The sequence below is a fragment of the Toxotes jaculatrix genome, chromosome 3 (assembly GCF_017976425.1).
Source record: "Toxotes jaculatrix isolate fToxJac2 chromosome 3, fToxJac2.pri, whole genome shotgun sequence".
Classification (NCBI taxonomy): Eukaryota; Metazoa; Chordata; class Actinopteri; family Toxotidae; genus Toxotes; species Toxotes jaculatrix.
The window spans coordinates 16,972,560-16,994,821 of NC_054396.1; the positions used below are offsets into that span (position 1 = coordinate 16,972,560).

General features: G+C 40.6%; 5 protein-coding genes across 5 annotated transcripts; 2 read left to right on the forward strand and 3 right to left on the reverse strand.

The window, feature by feature from the left end:
• Positions 1-22: 22 nt before the first annotated feature.
• tomm6 (translocase of outer mitochondrial membrane 6 homolog (yeast)) lies at positions 23-1,495 on the forward strand. Its single transcript, XM_041033180.1, has 3 exons — positions 23-179; positions 983-1,118; positions 1,310-1,495. Exons 1-2 carry the CDS (start codon positions 82-84, stop codon positions 1,077-1,079), a joined length of 195 nt encoding a protein of 64 aa, XP_040889114.1. The 5' UTR covers positions 23-81; the 3' UTR covers positions 1,080-1,118; positions 1,310-1,495.
• A 156-nt stretch (positions 1,496-1,651) lies between these two features.
• On the forward strand, positions 1,652-2,543 carry c3h1orf74 (chromosome 3 C1orf74 homolog). Its single transcript, XM_041033174.1, has one exon. It carries the CDS (start codon positions 1,661-1,663, stop codon positions 2,465-2,467), a length of 807 nt encoding a protein of 268 aa, XP_040889108.1. The 5' UTR covers positions 1,652-1,660; the 3' UTR covers positions 2,468-2,543.
• Positions 2,544-2,720: 177 nt separating this feature from the next.
• sirt4 (sirtuin 4) lies at positions 2,721-5,711 on the reverse strand. The gene is made up of 4 exons (XM_041033173.1): positions 5,588-5,711; positions 4,306-4,784; positions 3,750-4,044; positions 2,721-3,657 (listed from the first exon to the last, which is right to left on the reverse strand). Exons 2-4 carry the CDS (start codon positions 4,782-4,784, stop codon positions 3,505-3,507), a joined length of 927 nt encoding a protein of 308 aa, XP_040889107.1. The 5' UTR covers positions 5,588-5,711; the 3' UTR covers positions 2,721-3,504.
• Positions 5,712-6,716: 1,005 nt separating this feature from the next.
• Positions 6,717-12,775, reverse strand: zgc:172271 (uncharacterized protein LOC100000381 homolog). The gene is made up of 17 exons (XM_041033170.1): positions 12,647-12,775; positions 12,068-12,222; positions 11,074-11,173; positions 10,806-10,982; positions 10,522-10,684; positions 10,342-10,406; positions 10,014-10,171; positions 9,701-9,887; positions 9,459-9,607; positions 9,279-9,369; positions 8,823-8,870; positions 8,560-8,742; positions 8,262-8,409; positions 7,872-7,954; positions 7,579-7,763; positions 6,953-7,139; positions 6,717-6,856 (listed from the first exon to the last, which is right to left on the reverse strand). The coding sequence occupies exons 1-17, from the start codon at positions 12,699-12,701 to the stop codon at positions 6,813-6,815; spliced, it is 2,178 nt and encodes a 725-aa protein (XP_040889104.1). The 5' UTR covers positions 12,702-12,775; the 3' UTR covers positions 6,717-6,812.
• On the reverse strand, positions 12,338-22,122 carry sfi1 (SFI1 centrin binding protein). Its single transcript, XM_041033169.1, has 31 exons — positions 21,558-22,122; positions 21,403-21,474; positions 21,168-21,278; positions 20,862-20,956; positions 20,638-20,755; positions 20,429-20,531; positions 20,189-20,345; positions 19,917-20,078; positions 19,712-19,782; positions 19,536-19,628; positions 19,345-19,442; positions 19,106-19,172; positions 18,466-18,596; positions 18,285-18,366; positions 18,019-18,197; positions 17,819-17,894; positions 17,423-17,518; positions 17,242-17,318; positions 17,022-17,124; positions 16,829-16,925; positions 16,482-16,642; positions 16,323-16,397; positions 15,817-15,891; positions 15,530-15,706; positions 15,230-15,435; positions 15,066-15,149; positions 14,621-14,873; positions 14,447-14,540; positions 14,143-14,287; positions 13,944-14,043; positions 12,338-13,412 (listed from the first exon to the last, which is right to left on the reverse strand). The coding sequence occupies exons 1-31, from the start codon at positions 21,719-21,721 to the stop codon at positions 13,239-13,241; spliced, it is 3,696 nt and encodes a 1,231-aa protein (XP_040889103.1). The 5' UTR covers positions 21,722-22,122; the 3' UTR covers positions 12,338-13,238.
• Between the last annotated feature and the right edge of the window lie 140 nt (positions 22,123-22,262).

The window sequence follows — 22,262 nt, forward strand, 5'->3', positions numbered from 1 at the left end:
CGTCTAAACTCTTCCCCCTCTTCCTGCTTTTCGTAAGTTCCGCTCGTTGCCACCGTTGTCGTTACACTGCACGTTAACACGATGGCCGGCTCAAACGTTAAAAAGGGCTCTTCCCCCGGTGTGGTGGACTGGATCTATTCTGCTTGTCGGTTTGCAACAGACAGAAACGACTTCAGAAGGTGAATCAGTGTGTAATGAGTGATATGAGCTGTGTGCTAACGTTAGCCACATGGCTAACATCACTGGGTCCATGAGGAGCTTTGCCCTTGAGTCTCACTCTTGGATGTAACTACAGAGCTCAAACGATTAGTCTGTTGGTCAATCAGCATTGTCACTTGAGTCTGCAGTCGTTTTGATAATCAGTTAAGCGTTTAAGCGACTCAACGTGGTGTGGTTCCACTTCTTCCGATATGTGCGTTTGTTTATTTTTTATTATAAAATATTCTTTATTGAAGATCTCTTGAGTTTTGGATCATTGATCTGACAAAACAAATCATCTGAAGATATCTTTTTGGTTTCTGGGATATTACACTGGGAATCTTTCGCCATTTTCTGTCATTTAATAGACTAAATTATTCAGTTGCTAATTTAGTAAATAATTCATTGCTTAGTGATGATATTTAGGGTTCATTACCACTACCAGGCACAGTACACAGCTGGCCTGGGACTCCAGACCTCTTGTTTTGTGTTCATGGTCAAATATTGATTATTATCTCATATATCATTATTGGATTTTGTCTCAAAAATCTCTTAGTTGTGTGGCTGTTTTGATAAATGTGTTTAATCAGTTTCCCTCACAGCAAAAGTGTGAGATGGTGATGGAGGGGCACAGCAGATCATTTCACCTAGTCATCATCACTGTGAAGTATTTTTATTTTCAGCTTATGTAGAGATGTAGTTTTTTGTTCTCTGTGTGCATTAGCTTTAAATTTGTCAGAATAAATCACCATTTGTGACTGAGTGGATGCCAATTCTCTTTCAGGAATCTTCTGGTCAACCTGGGTTTGTTTGCTGCTGGTGTTTGGGTTGCAAGAAATCTCTCAGATTTTGACCTAATGTCTCCTCAGCCTGTGACATAATCTGGTCAAAAATACAGTGCTGCCAAAACCAGGATGATGGTGAGATCATCTTTTTTTGTTAGTGCGAGAGTGAGATGCCCTCTTTTTGCACTCTACGATTGACCACACCAAAATGTATTAATAATTAAAAACTGTTTTTGATGAAACTTGGCTATAAAATACATTTGAACTGCAGTTTATTTGCTTTAAAGAGGAACATATTTGTAACTGACATGTTTCCATTCCTCTAGGTGTCTTGGACCAACAAAAGAAGAAACAAGGGACATGAATAAATGATCATGAAACTTTTATGACAAGTTATACTTTGAAAGCAAGTCATCCTGTTTACCTGAATTTGCTTCATTTTTTTGGGATGAATTTTTTATTTTCATCTCATTGTAGATGGTCTGAAAACAAAAAATTACATTCAGTCAGTGTCTCTGTTCTTGTTTTTGACTCCTAGATTTTGAAGATTTAGCGTTTTAATTAAATTTTTTTAAGATCTCGCATAGCTACTTTGCATTTGGGAAAGTGCATCAGAAACATGTCTGGTTACTGAGGTGTAACATTTGGTACATTTGACTGTTTGAACTTTGTGTCATATGATTTATGCAGATATGTCCACTCAGGAGCTCTTTGTTGCTGCAGCTCGTAAAAGTCTGTCTGTTGGTAAAAAATCTCTCTCTGCTCCTCAGAGTCTGGACCTGGCTGCTCAGGTCTCGGCTGTTGATTTGGGTTTGAAACCCGCTTTGCTGTACGATAGTAACAGCGCCAGTTCAGAGCAGGTGCAGCAGTATTTGAGCTCTTTGCAGTCTTCCCAGCTTGTGTCTAAATCACTTCTCACATTGGATTTAAATGGAAACACTCTCATTGTCAATCCAGTTACAGTCGGATCAAATCTAGAGCAGGTGCTTCATGACAGCGTTGTGGCTATGATCAATGTCTGCCACTCTCTGGAGAAGCCCACCATCACTGACCTGCTCAGAGGAGAGCTGAAGAGCATGATACAAGATTTACTGCATCTTCTGAGAAGGTTTGAACAACTGACGGAGGCTGAGAAACCACTTTATGTTGGAGGGAAATGCGAAGAATGGAACCTGTGCACAGTTTTCGGTCTCTTGTTGGGCTACCCTGTCACCTACTGGTTTGATCAGACCAAAAGCTTTGAAAATTGTCTGTCTATGACTCCCCTGATGGTGACTACAGCTGCAGCAACATGGCAGGCAGACACCACAGATCACAGATGTTGTCTGTACTCTTTCAGCATCCCAGCTGTTCTGCTTGAAGAGACACAGTCCAACCTGGAGCACTGGGGGCTTGGTTTAAAAGAAAAATTTAAGCAGCAAAATGTCCTAAAGGATCTTAGTGTTTGTCAAACTACAGTAACTCTGCCCTCAGTCTGTTTGTGATGCCACCATAAGTCTGTCTTTAAAATAATCTGTTGTGGGTGTACTTTATTACTCCATTAAACTTTGTCAAAACATGTTTATTTCTTCATGTGCAGTGGTATTCAAATCCTGGGTTAACAGTAGCACTGCTGGTCAACACAGCAGATACACACACACGACCTGAATTATGACATAAGTTACTGATGACAGTTACTGTTGTAGAATAATGTGCTTCAAATACAACACTGAGGAAAAACTTGACCATACCTTTATCAGAAAACTCACAGAAGAATAAAATACATTGTTTTTTTTTTTTTAATATAAAAACTTACTTAAAGTAACGCTACATGGAATCCAGTCTGATCCAGAATAAATAAAAGTCTGAAACAAAACATTTGAGTACTGTGTGTTTCATCAACAAAACAGTTTAATTTCATATCCTCAGTTTCTGCATTAAATGTCCCATTGTCTTGTATGGCCACATAATATTTGTAGTACATATAAAGTAGATTTAAGGTTCTTTTGATTAGCATCATTCAGATAAAAGGCCCATGACAAGTAGCAATAATAAACCTTTTTCATAGCAGCCAGTTTAACCTGGTGGTTAGGATGCATAATGCACTGCTGTGATTTGCAGTCCCCCCAGTTCGATTCTGGCTGGTGACCATTGATACATGTCATCAGTGGTGGAAGAAGTAGTCAGACCCTTTACTTAAAGTAACAATACAACAATGCTTTAAAATGATCTATTTGAAATAACTAAAACAGACAAGTTTCTGTAATGATTTACATAATTTATCTGATTAACATTCAGTTCTACAAACAATATGTGAGCCCTGACATGTCAGTTTTAACCCTATATTGATAAAAGCAGCGAGTTTTCCTGGCAGAGATGTGCATATAATTCTGGCTCCTTTTGCTTTATACAAAAAAAAGAGCCAAACAGCTGAGAATATCATCCTGAAGGTGATTATGTTGTTACCTTTTTAAATCTGAGGTAGATTGCACAGCCTTTTTATTGCTGAATGCTGAATACAGAAAGTTAATGTCCAGGACAGTCAGAGGGGCTGAATGAGTGACAGCACTTCACCACAGCGGCCGCTTACTTTCAGCTCAGCCAGGTGGTCGGCCCTCGTGGGCCCGATGTTCAGGATGGCAACTGGCATTTTCTTGTCACTTGCTGCCAATAAGAACCTGTAACCTGAATATACCTTGAGAATAACAAAGAGATACACAATTACATGCAAAAGAAAACATGTGTCGTATCCTAGTGTTAATGTGACCGAGGTGCTCCAAAACCTACCTGTAAAGAGGACCCTACGACTAGCACCGCATCCGACTCTGCCAGTCTGTCGTGCACAAACTGTACTGTCCCTTTTTTCACAGTGTCTCCAAAAAACGTGACCTCAGGCTTCAGTATTCCCCCACAGTCTTCACAGGAGGGAACTCTGAAATGGAGGACCTGCTCATCCTCCAAGAAGACATCACCATCTGGAGCCACAGCACCCGCCTGAGCTGTCCAGTCTGGGTTTAATGATATGAATCGTCTCTGGAGCTTCTCCCTCGCAGAAATGGCACCACAGCCTAGGCACATCACCCTGAGGACACCAATATTTTATCATCACATTTCAGCAGTTTTCAGGTGGTAACATACCGTATAATGTGAGTTTATCCACATAACAAAATCATAATTTCTGAACAAATCCTCATGGTGAAGACAGTTTTGGTTTCATTTTCTGAGGTTTTGAGATATTGGTCCAACCCACCATAATCCATATGAATATGAATGTTGCAAGAATTTGAACTTAACCTACACCACTGAGGGATCATGATTGAGGTGTCAGGTGATGTCTTCTCACCTGTGGGCACAACCGTGGAGCTCAGTCAGTCTTTTCTGGCCTGCCTTTGAGTGAAGAGCATCAACATTTTGTGTGACCAGCCAGTGCAGCTTCCCCTTCTCCTCCCACCGTTGCAGGGCCTTGTGTGCAGAGTTTGGTTGATGGGAGGAGAACTGCGACCACCCAACAAAGTTTCTGGCCCAGTAGCGCTGACGGGACTTTGCGCTGCGGACAAACTCTGCATGCTGCATGGGTCGTCTGTCAGTACGGGCGTATAGTCCAACACCTTCTGAGCGATAATCAGGGATTCCTGACTCTGTGGAGAGACCTGCTCCACTGATCACAAACAGGCTTCTGGCTCGGGACACAAAGTCCTGCAGCAGGTCCAGTGAGTGGGCATTGGTGGTGCTGCAGGCGGGGACAAAGTTCAACATACCTGCAGGGACTGAGGATGCTCTCCTTACAGGAGCTAACGTGGGGGTCCACCATGGCAGTCTCATCTACATCAGGACAAATACAATGCTGATGGTTATAAACTAAATAACTATTTTCATTAAAGAACTTACTCTACATTCCTCCACTGAAGAGCAGTGACAAGTCACTGCCAGTGAAAGCAAATTGTACAGGGTACAGGATTTCTGCAGGGGAAACCAAATTATTTCTTAGACCTGTAATACCACAATAAATAAATAAATAAATAAATTAATTAATTAACAACTGCCATGTATAGAAATGCCCATTTATTTGGCATGCTTGTAACTATTTCCTTGAATATTCCTAATAATATAGTTAATGAATTATTAAGCATGACCTGGACCTGGATAGTCAGCAGTATAAATAAATAAGAGAGCACATAAATGAAATTAATGCATGGATGGATTAACCTATTAAAAATTAAGTAATTAATTTAAGGTCACAGGTCTGGAAGTCCAGACTCCAGGTTTTGCTATAATCAACGAAAACGTTTTATAACATAACCTTAATGCCTACGGCAGGCTCGAAACAAACAAACAAACAAACAAACAAAGACTTTTCAAGACCTGCAGATAGCCTGTAGGTAGCTAAGAGGCAATCCGACCACATGCTACCACATCTGCTTTATACAACATTTATATTTTAATGCTCTTATTTTTTTAAGCCAATCAAAGCTTGAATATATGAAAACATTGCATGAAAACACCGACACAGTCACTACTGTGATTTACATAAGTGCCCGTTTTAGCCGGTAACTAACAGCTGGCTAACGATACTTACAATGTCAGCTAAGATAACTTTGTTTAGCAACGTTAGTTAGCTACTGTACCTTGTTTGTGAATTACAGCGGTAACTACCGTTTAACGTTATTGTAGTTCCTGGCACAACAAAGTGTTATTTGAATAACATGACAAACTACAACAGGATGATATAAGATAGGAACCCTTGTCGGACTGTGACACTGAAGGCAACAGGAAATACCCGATTTTACGTAACACCAAACACAGTCGCACTGTAGTCTGGGAGTTGTAGTCAAAAGATTTTAGCTCAAGATCTTAATGTTAAGTTTAATTTGTCAGAGTGTACTTTGCACGTCCTTTACGATAAATTGTAGACCAGATCAGCATCTTTCAGTTATTTGTGATTACCTGAACAGTAAACATATAAATATAATCAAACATAACACAAAAAATATACTTTGTTGGCTGTTCAGTTTACATTTAAACTGTTTTGGAGAGGTGTTGTTTCAACTTCATGGTCGCTTTGGAGGCTGTAGTTTGTCTGTGTTTATTTGTATTGCATTACACAGACAAATGTTTCTGTTATTTAGCCTATTTTCACTGATATAAATGGGATAATTAAAGACAGAAGAGGCAGAAGCAACTGAGACAGACTAAACTATATCTTTGCCCTTGCATTTAGGACAAATATCTTTCTGTGATCAACAACATATCTTTGTTACAACCAAAGCGTTGAGGTCCATGGAAAATAACCTCCAAGGTTGAGGTTACCTACATATCTCTTACAGCTCTTATTCTCAGCTTCATTTTGGCTTTTATTAACAAATACAGTGATATAACTTGCCCCTTCAAACAGTTAAGAATTAAGTTGAAACCTAGATAAATTTACACATGAATACATTTTCATATTCTATACACACTGAGTAATGTTGGTGTGGCCCACAGTGCTGGGGGTCATCACAGATATGTTGTGTGAAACTCTGCTGAGATAATGTCAGGTATTTGTTTTCAGGCCTGAAAAAGATTTGCTACAGCAAAGCATTTTGTGTCTTTGAAAAACACAAAATACCGCACTTATAATGGCATCTGAAAGTTGCAAAAATGAAAGCAAAAGTAATGACTTGCAAACAATGTTATATTTGTTGGAAGGTCCTCCACTTCCTTTTGTATGAAATCCCAACCTCTGTTGTACATAACCAGCAGAGCTTTTGTGTGAGCATGATAATAAAACTGATGATCTGCAGTCATCAGTTATGGATGACAGGGTGTAACCACTGAGAAGAACATAAAAGGTTGTTCCCTTCTCTATGTCCGTCAGAATATGCTGCACACGTCCTGATTGCAAAACTGCAAGATATCTGTTGTAAGGAAAAGTAAAGCACACATTATCATTAGAGCTGGTTAGAAGTTTGACATGCATGACAATCAGCCAGTGTATCTGGTTGTGGTCGTACCAGAGTTTATGCAGCTGAAGACGGATTCTGCATGGGTGTAAAACTCCTCTCCAAGGATGGAGCGGTAGTCCATATGGCTCGTGTGGACGAAACACTGTGTTGCATCTTTGAACAGCAGATCACTTTCTCCATATTGCTGAGATTCAAAGAGCTTGAACTCTGTGTTTGGATTAGCCGCCAAAGTTTCCTTTATGGAAAAGAGAAAATGTGTTTAAAATTTTCAAAGAATAAATATCCACCTAAATACTCACCATGTCCTTTCTTTAATGCCAAATATCTGTCCTGATTTACACAGCATTACGCAACATTCATCTGAAGAAACAAAAAAGTAGATCTTTGGCAATATGGGTGTGACTAGAGCTGCTGTCAGGACTTCTATTTTTTTGGTACCAACTGAAATGTGCGCATAGTATCAACAAAAGCTGGCATCAAATGTATAGACAGACCTGTACTTACTCTTTGATCAGCTGATTCATGACGTAGCAGTTTTAGACTATCTTGTATGACTGCTAAAATTTGTTTGTGTGTCCACCATTTCACTAACTGGGTAACCACGAAGAGTGTACAAGGAAACCTGATTTAAAACGCCCCCATTTATCATAAAAAATTTGGTTACATCAGCTGACCTGCGACTTCATGAGGAAGTCGTAAACTCGTGCTGTGAACACTGGCCGTGTCATGATGGTGTTCGGTGGGATGACTCCGAGGTTACAGCTCTCCCACTCTGACAACGGGGCCCGTCGACCGTCGCCACACAGCAACTCAAAGTCTGATGTCGTCCATCCCTCTGCCCATCCAGTGGAGCTCAAACCTTAGGTATGACAAGACAAATTCATACTATAAGATTATAAACACACAGTGCATGTTAGGATCAGTGTGTGTGTGTGTTTATGTCAAAACTGTATCTTGAATATCTCACTGAGGATGTTGGCCTGAAGGTTGTGCTGCTCAAGGAAGGCCACGTCGCCATAGCTTTTACCACTGGGATCTCCAATCAGACACCTACGAGTAAGGCACAAAGGATTAAAGGGTCAGTTCAATTTAAATTTTTATAAAAATCTCACTAAGCCCTAGTAGCGCTCAGCCACACAGACAGTTTTGATTTTATTTGACACAGATGTCTCTAAAATTTCAGCCTCCTCTCTAATACAGTGGAAATGGAGTCCAGTGGAAGTTCTCACTGAAATGGCTCCAGTCCAGTGACTTTAATTAGAAGTGTTGCTGTTGACAGTAATTAATATATTTATATAAAACTGGATAAAATCTCTACTTAACTGAAACTTAGTGGGAGACAGACAAAGTTAACAACCTTAAAGCTCCCGTGTTGCCATAGTAACGCTCATTGTGGTTGTCGGCGCAGCGTTTGGTTGCAGCCTCCCCAGTGCCTCCCATACACACTTTACACAGATTCCCCTGAGAGCCGGGAAGACAGCCTTTCCAAAACACCGTGTTGTACACTAAGAAAACACAGAGTCACAGACTGCTGTTATATGTGAGGGTTAGTGCAGTGGTGGATAAGACAAGAAGACTACCCCTGTGGAAAAAAAAGGTGAATATTTCTGAAGTTCATTAATGTAGGACTCCATATGAATTACTGGAAACAGCACCTTGGTCTGGATCACAGGGGGAGCTGCTGTTCTGCTCAAGGCTTAGCGTGTGCCTGTAAGGCAGCAGCCAGCCTGCAGGGCTGTACATGTGGCTCTGACACGATCGACGCCCTTGGAGGTTCCCGATGAATATGTTTTTGCTGGACCGCTTTGCAACTGCTACACCCACCACTGGGGGCAACTCTGAGGAGACACCACAGCGGTGGTTTTCATTTAACAACGCTGTAAGTTGGGCATTTAGCTTGTTTTTGTTTTCATCTTACCATCTGTCTCTAAGTGAGTAGATCCTTCAGCAAGCATGCATTTTGTTCCTGAGAGAGTCCAAGAGAACACAGTAGAAAGAGATTAATATATTTTAATTAGTCTAATGATTCATTTGAAGATTACTTTTACAATTAACTATTTAATTTATAAAAATGTCAAAAAATAATGAAACGCCATTTGAACTGAAGGCCCATTATTAAGGTGCCCTGCCTTGCGGAGTCAATTATTTTAGATGTTAAGGACTGCAGGCAGCAAAACCAAAAAAGTAGCTGATCAGTCAGAAAATAAATCAGCAACAATCTAGTGTAAATTCAATATCTTGAAGACCCACAGTCAACAATAAACATAGATAGAGCTCATGATTTTGAGAAACTTTATTTTAGAGTTGCTTTTTTGCTGAGTGTATGTACTATGATTAAAAAAAACCTTAGAAAAATGACAAAAAATAGTCTTACCATAATATTCTGTTACTACAGGGACCAGACCACATTTCCCAGCAATGAATGAGTGAGTTGCATCCAGCGAGACGGCGTCCACCTCGTCCCTCTGTAGCAAAGGTACAAGTTAATAATGATTTTTTAATAGTACTTTAGAGGTAGTGTTTAATATTATATTCTGCAATCTATAAAACGTACCTTAATTTTCTCGATACAGTCACGCATTGAGACCGCTCGAACACACACCAGCGGGTCTGACTTAATACTAAGAGCCCACTGTTCACATTTCCTCTGCTCTGCATGACTGATGCAGCACCATCGCACCACACTGTCCTCCAGTGAGCTTCCTGCACACATACAGGTTCAATGATGCCACAGAATCACAGCTCGTATGTTTTCAGCAGAAAAATGAACAACCGCACATCAGTGGAGGTAAGCACCTTCATGTCCAAGGCCTTTGAGGAGAGCCACAAAGTCCAGCCCCAGCACCTGACTGACGTCAGTGTCATCTGGCAGAACAGCGAGTTTATCTGTCACATCTTTGAAGAGAAGATCGTTCTCCCCAAAAGTCTGTGAGCTGAAGAGCTGGAAACGCTGCCTCTGGCTTCCTTGTTGGCCAAACAGCGTCTTAAACACAACAATTTTTTTTTTTCATGGGGATGCACAGGACAACTATGGACATTGAACACACACACACAGACAATGTGTGATATCTGTGGGGAAAAAAAACAACTGAACAAAAACAGACTGTACCTGCACAGTTGTTAGAAATCTGCGAGCAACCTTGCGTAAGTTGACTCTGGTGACCATGCCCCCTCCTGGACCACGTCCCAGATTACAGTTTCTGTAGTGGCTGAGAGGAGCCTGTGTACCATCAGTACATAGTAACCTGAACTCATCGCTCTCACTCTCTGTGAGAACAGGCAGAATATGAAAGGAGGGTGAAAAAGCAGATGGGTAGAATCCTTAAAAAAGGAGCTTTTCAGTTTGTTTCTATAAGTCAACAGACACCAGGATGTTGTGTAGTTAATTGTTTTGAACTGATTGGGAAGTTTGGAAACTGACCAGTGAAATGGTTTACCTTCAATACTTTCAAGGGCCAAATGGTCCACAAATGCAACATCCCCTGCCCCACTCCTGAGACATCTGTGACAGAGCAAGAGAGGTAATAGGAGAAATTCAACAACATTTTTTTTTCTGTTATTGCACATGTTGGAATAAAGTAAACATGCGTCTTGGTCAGCTTTTAAATAAGTCTGACCGGAGGGCACCCTGGCTGTTGTAGAAGGGCTCACTGTGGGACGTTTCGCAGTGGTAATTCTTCTGGCGACTGTAAGACTTCTGGCCTTGGCACAGAGCGCACAGAGGAGGTGCCATGGCAGCAGCTCCAGGAATACAGCTGGCGCTGAAAAAGGTACTGACATCTGCGTGAGAGGAGGGAAACAACTCAGGGGAAAAACTGAGGATCAGAAAAGAGAAAATAAAAAATAAACACTTCAACACTATACTGCATTCACTGATTGTTGTTGATAATGTCCTCATCACCTTGACTGAGCGGCTGCTCCTTTGACCAGGTCAGGTAGTTTCGAGAGAGCAGGAAGCCGAGAGGAAGACTCCATCCAGCTGTCCATCGTGCCCCATTGTGACAACTCCTGTGGCCTCGCAGGGATCGTATGTCCAAGCTGCTGTTTCTCACCACAGCCACAGACAGAATACAGCCTCCTGCAGTGCAGACACAGATGGACAATCGCAGACAGGTGTACTGGCTCACAACACAGAAGTGAACAGACATGTTGGAGTGTCTCAAACCTACCATCTCTGTATATCTCCTTGGCGATGGCAACAAGGCCGAACTGCTTCACGGCAGAATAAACTTCTCCAGCATCTAATGTCACTATATCAGCCCGGTTTGACTGAAATGAAGAATTCTAAGAGTAAATATTAACTTCACAATTAAGGGTTCACACACCTTCAAAGTCCATTCATTATACAACCCCGCAAGAAACCAAACCTTTTCACTTTTGCAAAGTTTGTGTGGCTGCAGCTTCTGTTTTTAAACATTTTATATTTAACTGTGATACTAACATAAAAAAAACCCCTTTGCAATCTCGATTGTGTTCGCTGGGATGTTCCTCCGAGGGCTTCAAAGTCAAACCTTGGACAGTATATTTTAAGAGCAAGGATTCTTTTATAACCAGAACAGTGCACTGTGAAAGTAATGAAAGAAAAGTCAAAAACTGTACTGTGATACAGAGAAATAGAAAATTTGTCCGAGTGCTAAGTTTTTTCTTCTTCTTTACATGGAAATTACATCTACCATGCAAAATTTTGGATTGAACACTAAAGAGTAAACAATCTTACAGGCACCTTGGAACCTCATCAGTCACCCTGGCTTCCTGGCTTTGATGTTTCCTTACAGTCTCTTGTACATTTTCTCAGCCTTTGAAAGCCTGAACAGGTTCTCATTAATTGTAACTTATGCAAGATGTTTACTTACATTGTTCCACAATGAATAAACCCTGGGATTAATTAATTTAACTGTATAGTTTTCTTCTTGGCTGTCATTAACTTTACCTGTCCTCTTTCTGTCCAGTTGGAAATGTAACCTGTGAGGCTTTGTAGGACAGATTTGTCTGAGGTCAATCAACAAATATATATTTTTTATTTTGACTCTCACATACCAAAAGTTTGAGTATTTGATTTAAAACATTCCAAAATCCATGTTTTCTATACTTATATGTGCTTTTATAACTTTCAACCAGGGCTAAAAAACATGTCTTTCTATTTAAAGATGAAGGATGGCTCACCCTGATCTTATCGATGCAGTCAGTCGTGCTGGACGCTCGTATGCATGAGAGTCTGGAAAAAGCAGCTGAATGCAGCACCGCCACCAGAGCTTTAGCTAGTTCTGCACACTTCTTCTGTTCAGCATCTGACACTGTGCACCATCGCATCTTCTTAGCTGTGATGCAAGGAACCATTCAAACAATCCACACAACTCAGTCAGAGGAGCAATATACTGAACATTTCATGCAGAATTTAGTTATTTGTCAACTTCGAGCATATTTGGAGTTTTAAACGCAGATATTTAATAAATTTCTTTGTGCATTAATTTATCAAAAAACATAACGGAATCCAACTTTGCATTTCAGCAAACTGTGAAACAATTCTACAGCATTTATATTGTTAAAATCACTTTTAATAATGTCCTGAAAAGCTCCACAGAGGGTAACAACTTTGCCAGAAACAATCAAAAGCCAAAACTAAAAAAAAAAAATTATAATCATAATAAAAAAAGAACATTCAAGAACTTAGTGAGGCTGAATTATGAGCATAAAATAACTTCTCATTGTAGATAAACGAACTAGCTCAGTAACAAAACTTACCCCCAACGCAGCAGACCAAGATGAAAAAGAGTAAAATAGCATAAATTCCTCGCATTCTGCTCTGTAGTAGATCAAAGATACACACAAATCTGTCTTATGCGGTCAGCAGAGCACAGCAGACAACGGTCCTTTCTGTTAGTCTCAAATCCTTGATTTTCCTGCATAGATTTTCGAAAGTATCACAGGCACTGGTCCGAAGAGAGAAACAGAAAACCTATTACGCAAGAGCTGCTCTTTTGAAAACCCTAAAGTCACTTTTTGCACACATATGGAAAATATTTAGCACCATCTGTCACAAGGACGACCCCTATCCAAAGTTTTCAACGATTTAAAGTGTAGATGTAGAGGTGAAGGCTGCTTTAAGGTACTTGGCTTTCATGTTTCTGGATATGCTGAGAAAATTTTAAAAACTTTTACATGATATTTAACAATAATAAATAAACATTACCTGGACATTAAGATATCAATTCTTTCCTCACAAGCTGAACACAGTGGAGGTATGCAGCTTATAACAAAATATGTGGCAAGTCTTCTCATTCAATTCTCAAGTCACTTATTTAGTCTAATCACTTTGGAATGGTACTTTTTCCTTTCACGTTGTAAATACAGAGCAGTCAGTTTCCATCTCTTTCATTTTTCGACGGAGAGCAGAAACTCCTGAAGTGTGGAGGACAGCGTGTAAATGCTGAATCCTCTCTGCGTGCAGCTGCATCGTTGGCTTCCGTTTCGCCAGTTCAGCGGACAGCCTGTCGATGCGCCCCTCCAACTGTCAACATGAAAAACATCAGCTGTAACACAGGTGAAAATCACATTCAGTGTCAGTGCTTTTCTTACCTCTGAATATTGACCCGTTTTCACAGCTACAGATTTATTGCTCAAGGCCTCAGAGGAATGCATGCATGCAAAATTTAAGCTATCAGTGTAATCTGGGAAGTTACCTTGAAGTAATTTGGCACTGAGGGTGTGCTCTGTCTCTTTCCAGGGAACACTGTCTCGGACAGTTACATGTATTTCCACTTATGATGGAGCAGAGCTGCATGAATTCTGGCTGAGCAATGAGCGTCTCTTTTCACGCAGCTTGGTCAAAGTGAGCGGATACAGTACATTTTTCCTCATTAGCTTTATTCAGTTTCTTTATTACGGAGTTTCTCATAAAATAATTGTGAAAAGTGTAAATTACAAACTTAGGTGCATGCAAACTAATGTTGACAATTGTGCCCTTGTGCGACCATTTTGTAGTATTAAAGTGTAGTTACCTATTTATCACAAAAAAGTCAAAATGATCTGATCCTCTTACCTCCTTCAACTCCTGACAAACTGATTTTTTTTCCATTTGCTCATCCTCGCCACTGCTCTGCAGCCAACTTTGCAAAACCTCTTTCAGTTTCTGCCATGCCCTGAATGGACACACACACGCAATCAAATCAGTGACTATGGTGACAACATGGACAACAACACAAGAAGAATGGAACAAGCTATTTTTTTTTTCTTGTTACCGGAGCTGTTTCCTGTCCTGCTGGAAACTCTTCATTTCCAGCTGAATGCTGAGCAGTTCTCTTGTCAGAGCTGATCCTGGATCAGTTGCTACATCCTCCACATGAAGACCCTCATTTTCTTCACTGGATGCTCTCAGGTGTATCTCTTTAAAAAGCACAGTAAAAAGTTGTTTTGACTGTAATGTTTGTTATGTTCTTTGTAATCCAAACTTAACAATCATGTTTTTGTTTTTGTTTTTGTTTTTTTACAACGAATGAAAAAAAAAAAACCTCATTACAGAAAAGAAACGTTCAGCTACCATACCTGGATACCTGGGATTATGTTTGAAGGGAGCAACATAATGATGAAAAGGTGCAAGTGTGGCATCTTCAGAACCTGGGCTGCTGGTTTTTCCCAACTTGGAGAAAAAAAAAAGCTGAGTCACATAACTGAATGCGTATTAAAATCTGTCTGAGTTAACAAACAGTTGATTATTACCACATTCTGAGACTCAGTGGTCATGAAAGCAGAAGGAGGTAAAAGAAGGAGGTCTTGGTTTTCATCTCCTTGAGAGGAGTCCACAAAAGATGACTGAGGTTCAGTAAATGTGATGGTGCTCTGATGTTTGGAGGTAACAAGGACATTAGCAGGACGGAGGCAGGACAGCACCGCAGAATGTTTTTTCTGTGAAGGAGAACTGAAGGGTTTTGGAGCTGCTTCAGTGCCGGTGATGCCAGACAGGTTTTGGGTGCTAGGAAAAAACAAAAAAAAAAAAAAGGGGGAAAATATGTTTGTCAGTGGCTCCTACTAAAATATTTTTATCATGATGGTCTAATATGAAATACATGTGTAATATTCAAAAATAATGTAGTGTATGTTAATTATTTTGAATCAAAAACGTAAAAAAAAAAAAGAATGGTGTTTTCATTCACAAATGCTTTACCTTTTATGTGGCATGACTGTCAGCGGAAACTGAAACAGTTCTTCGCGGCGACGCGGCTGCCGTCGAGGCATACGAGTGCGAAGCCTGCAAAAAAAGACAAACTTTATAAAACTGAGTCCATGTTTAGAAACTCAGATTCACAGCCTGTCAGGGTTCAGACTCACAGCTTGCTAAGCTCTCCATCTTCTGTTTCCTGCTCCGCTGAGTCAAACGAGGAAGTGCTCTTCAGTCCAGGCGTAGCCAAACAGAAGGTCACGCTCTTTTTCGGTGGTTGACCGTTGACTGCTTGTTCTTTTTGTGTTTTACACAATGCCCGCTGCTTCCACCGCATAGCACAACGTTTAACCACTCTCTGGAGATGACGTGATCTCTGCAGGACACAGGCAGACTTGAAGAAATAGTACACATGATGTATGAAGGGACGGGACATAAAATTAAGTGAGTGCACACACACATATACCCACTTGCTCTTGGCTGTGTTGCGTGAAATTCGCTGTGAGATCATTCATGTGAGCAGCATATGTGAGGATGCACGTCACGCCTTCCCTCAGCAGCTGGTCTCTGTAGAGCTGTGCAGCTCTGGTCGCCTGCTCTTGCTTCTTGCGCTGCTCGGTGACCCACAGCCTCCATGCATACAACACCTGCAGCAGGTTCACCAAGACACATCAAGACACGTTTACCCCTGTGAGCACCTATTCTGCAGTTTTTGTGCTCAATTTCCTCGTGAGGCCCTGGGAAAAGAATGTGTTACCTTGGCCTGAAGAGTGAGAGACCAGTGCCAGAGCGCTAGCTCCGTCTGCTTAACCTCTCTCCGTCTGTGCTGCAGCTGTTAGAAGTAAACCAAAGATGAAGACAGTCAGTTTGACTTTTATAAATCAAACCACATACAGTAGGGTCCAAAAGTCTAAGATCATATTGAAAATGTAGTATTGTCATTAAAACCTAGAAATAATCAGAAAGTTTGAGGAATGAGTTGTATCCCTTCCAGCGAGGCAGGAGCACAGACGACACTCAGGTGGATTTCATCTATTCATCAGCACCTGTTGTAAAAAAGGCTGTGGCTTTTCCAGCAGATCATTGCTTATTAAGTAGCATTGTGACAGTGGGAAAAATGTCATTAGATAATAGAAGTATATTTACAAGTGATCCCAGACTTATGGACCCTATTGTATATTGGTAATATGTGAACTGTAAATGTGTAAAATCAGTAGAGTGCCTCTTTAACTATTTGGCATGTGAAAAATAGAATCAACAAACCTTTATTTTCCACTGTTCAAAGTAGGTCTGGTACATCTTTAATCTCAGCAACAAAATTCCTTGTCGTTTCATCACCTATGAAATGATTAAGTTTTTAAGAATTCCTGTCACAACTTTATGGCTTTATATAACAGTTAAATGGGGAAATGAATCGTAAACCTTGTATTTCCGGCATTGGTTGTGATGCTTATTCCATGCTTTCAGTGCTTTAGAGAGGAGTTTGGAGTTATGGTGCTGTCTGGCTTTTTCCGTACGCACCCTCTCCCTCCGAGCCTCTCTGGTTTGTTTCCTCCACTGTCTAAAAGACCGCAGCAGACACACTAAACACAGAAAACATCAGCTTACAAAGTGCAGGGCGTTTCAGGTACATGCTCCTGATCTTAACAGTACAAATCTGTCATAATATTGTTTTTTTCCCCACACATTCCGTTAAGTTAAATTTGTTTTTATTGAATAAATATTGAAATGGAGCTGAAACTGATCTGTTTGTGGACTTATGTTGTTACCTTGGTTTATGGACCTCTCAGCTCTTCTGACTGCTTCCCCCTGCTGGTGGCGCTTTGACACTGCACGTGTTGTTGCTTCTCTCCATGAAAGGAACACCTTCAAAGATTTAGCATAAAGAAAGAAATAAGCACTTAAAAAACAAGGCATAATTGTATTTGTTTTGAAGATTAAGGCATCAGACAACTTTATAACCTTAAGCTGAAGAAAGCGCTGAAAGTGATTTTGTGCTTGTTGCTCCATGAGCCGTCCCTCGGCCTGCAGCATTGCATTCTCCCTCCACACTGACAGAGCCTTCCTGGAGAGACATGACTGAAACTGATGATGCGGACATACACCTGTGGTTTCTGATTAGGAAAAGCCAAACTCTGATTTCAGATTTGGAAGAATGTATCTATGTAACTGTGTTTAATACCTGAGTAAGTGCTGCATTTTTTGCCTGTAAAGTTCCTCTGCATGACCGTAGACACGAGACATTTGTAGGTGGTCTGTCTGTGAATACAGGAGGCCACTGTGTATCAGCTTTCACATTAGCTTTATCACTTCCAACGTATGATATCATGTGATTATGCTGCCTGTAACTGACACCTACGTACCTTCCAGGCCACAAAGGTGTGTTTGAGAAGTTTTGCTTCATGATAACGATGCACCTCCTCCAGCCTGCTTTTTTTCTTTCTCTGGATCTGAACAAACTGATCAAAGACATAAGAATCACTAACGCACTAACGAGACCTGACACAGATAACTGTTATTAATTCATAACTTCCTTGATTTTCTTAAAGATACATAGCACTGCAACGATTAATCCATTAGACAATTAGATTAGACAGCAGCTAATTAGCAGATATTTAGATCATATATTTGATGGTTCTAGCTTCTCAAAATATGACAATTTGATCCTTTTCTTTGTCAAACATTAAACTAAATATCTTTGAGTTTTTTATTGTTGTCCTACCTTTACACCAGTTTTCAATGTTTTTGAGCCAAAGTACCTTTTTCCATTTTTCCAGAGCCCATTTCATGCGGCACAGGTCACCCTGATAACAGGCCTGCTGCTCTCGGTTTCTCCTGACGTGCAAACAAACAAATAAACAAACAAATCTGTCAGCCAGCAGCACTGTAAGCTCACAGCTCTGACACATACTTCTACTCAGACCAATCCTTCACTTCAGCAGCACTGAACTTGCTTCACCTGTCTCGAATCTCAGTGCTGTTGTCCTTCCACTGTGCCATCGTCTTGTGCAGAAGTCGGTGCAGGTACAGATGGTCTGAAGCTTTCTGTTTCTCCTCCTCACTGACCTGCTCCTCTGTCCTTTGCCTCCAGTGAGCCCAGGCTCTCTGCATTTGGCATCGCTCCTCATGAAGAATTGCCTGACAGGAACAAGTTAATGGTCAATGTCTGATACACAACAGTTCTCTTACAATTGACAATATAGTTTCCATCTACAGCTGGTTTACCATGTGCTCAGAAAGCATTTGCTCCTTGTGCTTCTCCGACCTTCTCCACCAGGTGTAAAACACCCAAGTGTACTGACGTTGCCTGATAACACAATGAACAAACAAATCAGGTCAACTCTGCCTGGTTTGGAAATAAATCTCAAAAAGAGTATAAGTCTGGAGGAAACAGAAGAAAACTCACTGATTATAGACCTCTGCCTTGTGTCTCCTCTGTTTATGGAGTCTCCTCTGCAGAGTGAACTCAACCCACGAGTGGAAACACTGAGGCAGCATCCGGTCTGCAAACCAAACGTCTGCACGATGCTCCAGCTCCTGCAGAAAAGCAAAAGGTTTTCTTTTTGGTTTATTATTAAGCTATTTGTTTACAGGAATTAGTATCGCACAGACATCACTCATATTTTCACCTGCTGTTTGCCTAAATTATGTCATCATGAGTTAAGAACTTGTAAAGGAAATTATTAATTGTGACGTTGTGCTGTAAGTGTGCCATAATCAATTAATTTAATTTGTTTGTTTTGTCAATAAAATGACTGAGATTACTGGAAAACGAACACAATCTCAACAGAACCCCAGATGACAAATTCAAAGGTTTGGTCTGACTAACAGTCTAAAACCCAAAGATAGTAAATTTGCAATGATACAAATCAGAGAAAAGCGGAAAATATTTAAGACTTTTAAGAAGCCAGTGCCAGCAAATATTCTGTATCTTTGCTTGGTTATGAAAATAGGCATCAATTAATTTTCTGTTGCTTGATTAATCAATTGGCTATGTGAGTATTGCTCTTGTACTGAAAATGCTGTGGTTCTCCTACTAAAAATACCTGCATGTGTCTCTGCTCAGCAAGTTTCTCCCTCCAGTCGTGAAAACAGCTGCTCAACAGGGACTTGCTGTCAAGGGGAAAAACACTTTAGATGATTTAAATCCAAATTAATCACACAGGGATAAGTTAAAATTAAGTTTTGAACATGTAGATGTTACTCTGTGCACAGCTTAATGTATTATTTTACTCCAGGACAAATGCAGGTGAAGCCACAAAATGAAAAAAGTAAATAAAAGTACCAGTAGTTAGTCTGAGCCATTTCTGCTAGTGGCTGAAAACTCTTGTCTTCAGCCTCCTCCAGACGGTCCTGCCACAGCTTCCAAAACGTCCTTATCATCTACAAGAAAACACAAACATAAAACTTCAGCCATCAATGGAAATTTTAACTGAAGCACTTCACTTATAAATTAATTTTGTGTTAATCTAGTACAGTTTGATAATAATGCTGGATGGCCATGTTGTTATTCAAGCGATGTGTTTTGTTCTGGATGATGTTGAGAGACAGTCCCTGCAATCCAACACTCTGCAACAAGAATACACACTGATCAGCACATGAAACGATCACATTCTGTACTCACATGTAGTTGCTTAATTTTTGGTTCTTACCAGCAGATGATGTTGGTGGTGTTGACTCGCCATTTGGTTTATTTCAGCTTCATCTCTGCACATCGTCACATCTATCGATGAACTCAAGAATAATACAACTGTACTGATAATTATAAGAACCAACTATCCTACAGTGGACTATTTATGATGTTGCAGTTGGTATGAAAATGAAAGATATGTTAGTTTTATGTATTGATTAGGATACACGCTTTCCATCGCTCCAGCATTCTGCGCCGGGTGCTCTGTATGGCTAACTGCCCTGCAGCTTCCAAGCGGTCCTTCTCACTCCACCTGCGATCCAACGCATTGCTCCACTTATTCCAGCACATCCTCACCAGGCGGAGATAACAGGCACTCTGAGCTGCAGCTAAAAAAAAAAATATTAGTAAGATAAAACTGAGAAATACAGTTCAAAAAAGTAAACATATACAGAAAAGTGTGTATGTCAGCCTGGCAGGCAATTAAAATTAAAATGACCTTGTGCCTTCCTTTTAGTTTGACAGCAGGACACATAACTCATCCACTGATGCAGTGTTTTTCTTTTCAGTCTGATGATGAAGTGAAGTGAAGCCTTGGATTCTTTCTCTTTCTGGCAACAAGAAGCTGTGTGCATTTCTTTCCATTGAAGCCAAGCCTTTAAAAAAAATACTGCAGAGATGAGTATATATAATGCATGAGTTACGAGAGTTGGATAACTCTGGATTTACCAAGATTTACCATCTTCTGTAAAGTCAGCGCCCGCTGTTTGAGGGCTTGGTCCTCCAAAATGTGAAAATCTTGATGCTGCTGCAGCCTCGACTGCCACAATCTCCATGCAGAACTGCACAGTTGAAACTTGTTAAACATCATGTGTGGATCTACAGTACTGTGCAAAGCCTGTAAGCATCTGTACAGTATACTATGTTTTGTAAATACAGTAAACTTACTGAAGAGTTGTGAGTCTGTTATGCTCAAAAGCAGATTCAAGCATTCTCTTCTTCATTCGCCTCATCTCTGTGAAAACCTTCCACCTGTCCCAAACCAGATGCATCCGTTGCCTGTCAGCTGGTTGAGGAAACAAAGTGTTTAATGACACAGCAGCTTCATGTGGTATCTGAAAAAAACATGAGGTTATATAAGATTGGATATGCTCTCATTCATAAAATCATACCATGTGATTGAGCATTTTGGACTTTGCTCTTCTTTTCCCTCTGCAAGGAAACAAATGTTCGCCAGCTATGGAATACCAAGTTATACAGATAATACCTGAAACAGAAAGTAATTAATTAGCATCCAAAGTGACCATTTATTTAAGTTGATGTACCAATACAGCAATGTAAAAATACTCCATTACAAGTGTAAGTCTTGCATGTAAAATCCCACTTCAGTCAAAATACAGAGGTATTATCAGCTAAATAAATAATCCATTAAAATACATGTACCTAAAATTGTACTTAAGTACAGTACTTGAGCTGACCTGTAGTGACAGTCTGCCCGTGTTGCAAGACTCCACTCTCTCCTGGATGTCCACCACTCTTCTCTCCATCCTTCAAAGGCTTGTCTCAGCACCACATTGTCATAGTAAGACCTGCGACATGCAATATTCCCTGAATTAGAAAACCCTAGCTAAAAAAAAAAAACATTAAAAAAACTGATTTATACATGATTTTTTTTTTAGGGCTCCACTTTGTAAAATTAATGTGACATATTACTTGGCTTTATGAGGAGGAACTCGGCCAAAGGTGTTCTGCACCCATATCTTCAGAAACTTTCTGGCCAAGTGCCTGCAGTGGTTGAAAACGTCAGACTAAATTATGAAGGATAAAAACAATAAGCTGAATTACAGTAAAATTAAGTGTCTTCGCACCTTATTCTCAGCTCCTTGAGTCTTCCACCTTTGTTCCAGCTGTATCCAACTCTGTAAGGAATCCTTCTGGTATGAACTTTGCGGACTTGTTTTGTTTCACCAGCGGATCTAACACTGCTTGGTCCAAGTCGTCCTTCGTCTAGCTGTCTGGCGTTACCCTGCATTGTATTAAATCAAGTCACGGGCACGCGTCACAGAGCTGAGGCATTAGCATACTTTTTGCAGTGAAAGCAACAGTGTCCACTGTATACACTGTCCACACTGTATACAACTACATTAACGTCTGTTAAACTGTTCAGGTAACTAAGTGCCGCGCATTTGTTTTTCCTTGACACGTGAGCGCGGGAGTGAAGCTGGGGTGTGTGCCAGAGATCCAGTTGCCAACGGCAACAGGTTGCGCCGACGTCCTATGCAGTATGTACACTGCACCGAGTAAAGGCTGTGGACGTAAAACGTGTCTCTCTGGTGTTTTCACGCTGATTAGCTCTGAGGCAGCTGATATGCCCCTTTCCCTCTAAACATCAGCTTAAACTAAGACATGTTTAGTCTCGCGGTGAAAACTCAGGAAAGCACTCCTGTCAGAGTAACGGCTACGTGCATTGTCAGTCCTGGACAGCCCGTGAGGGCGGAGCGTCATATTTTCACATTAGCACAAGAGGATCGCTATGGCGGAGTCAAAAAATCGAGCGAACCCACAGACAATAA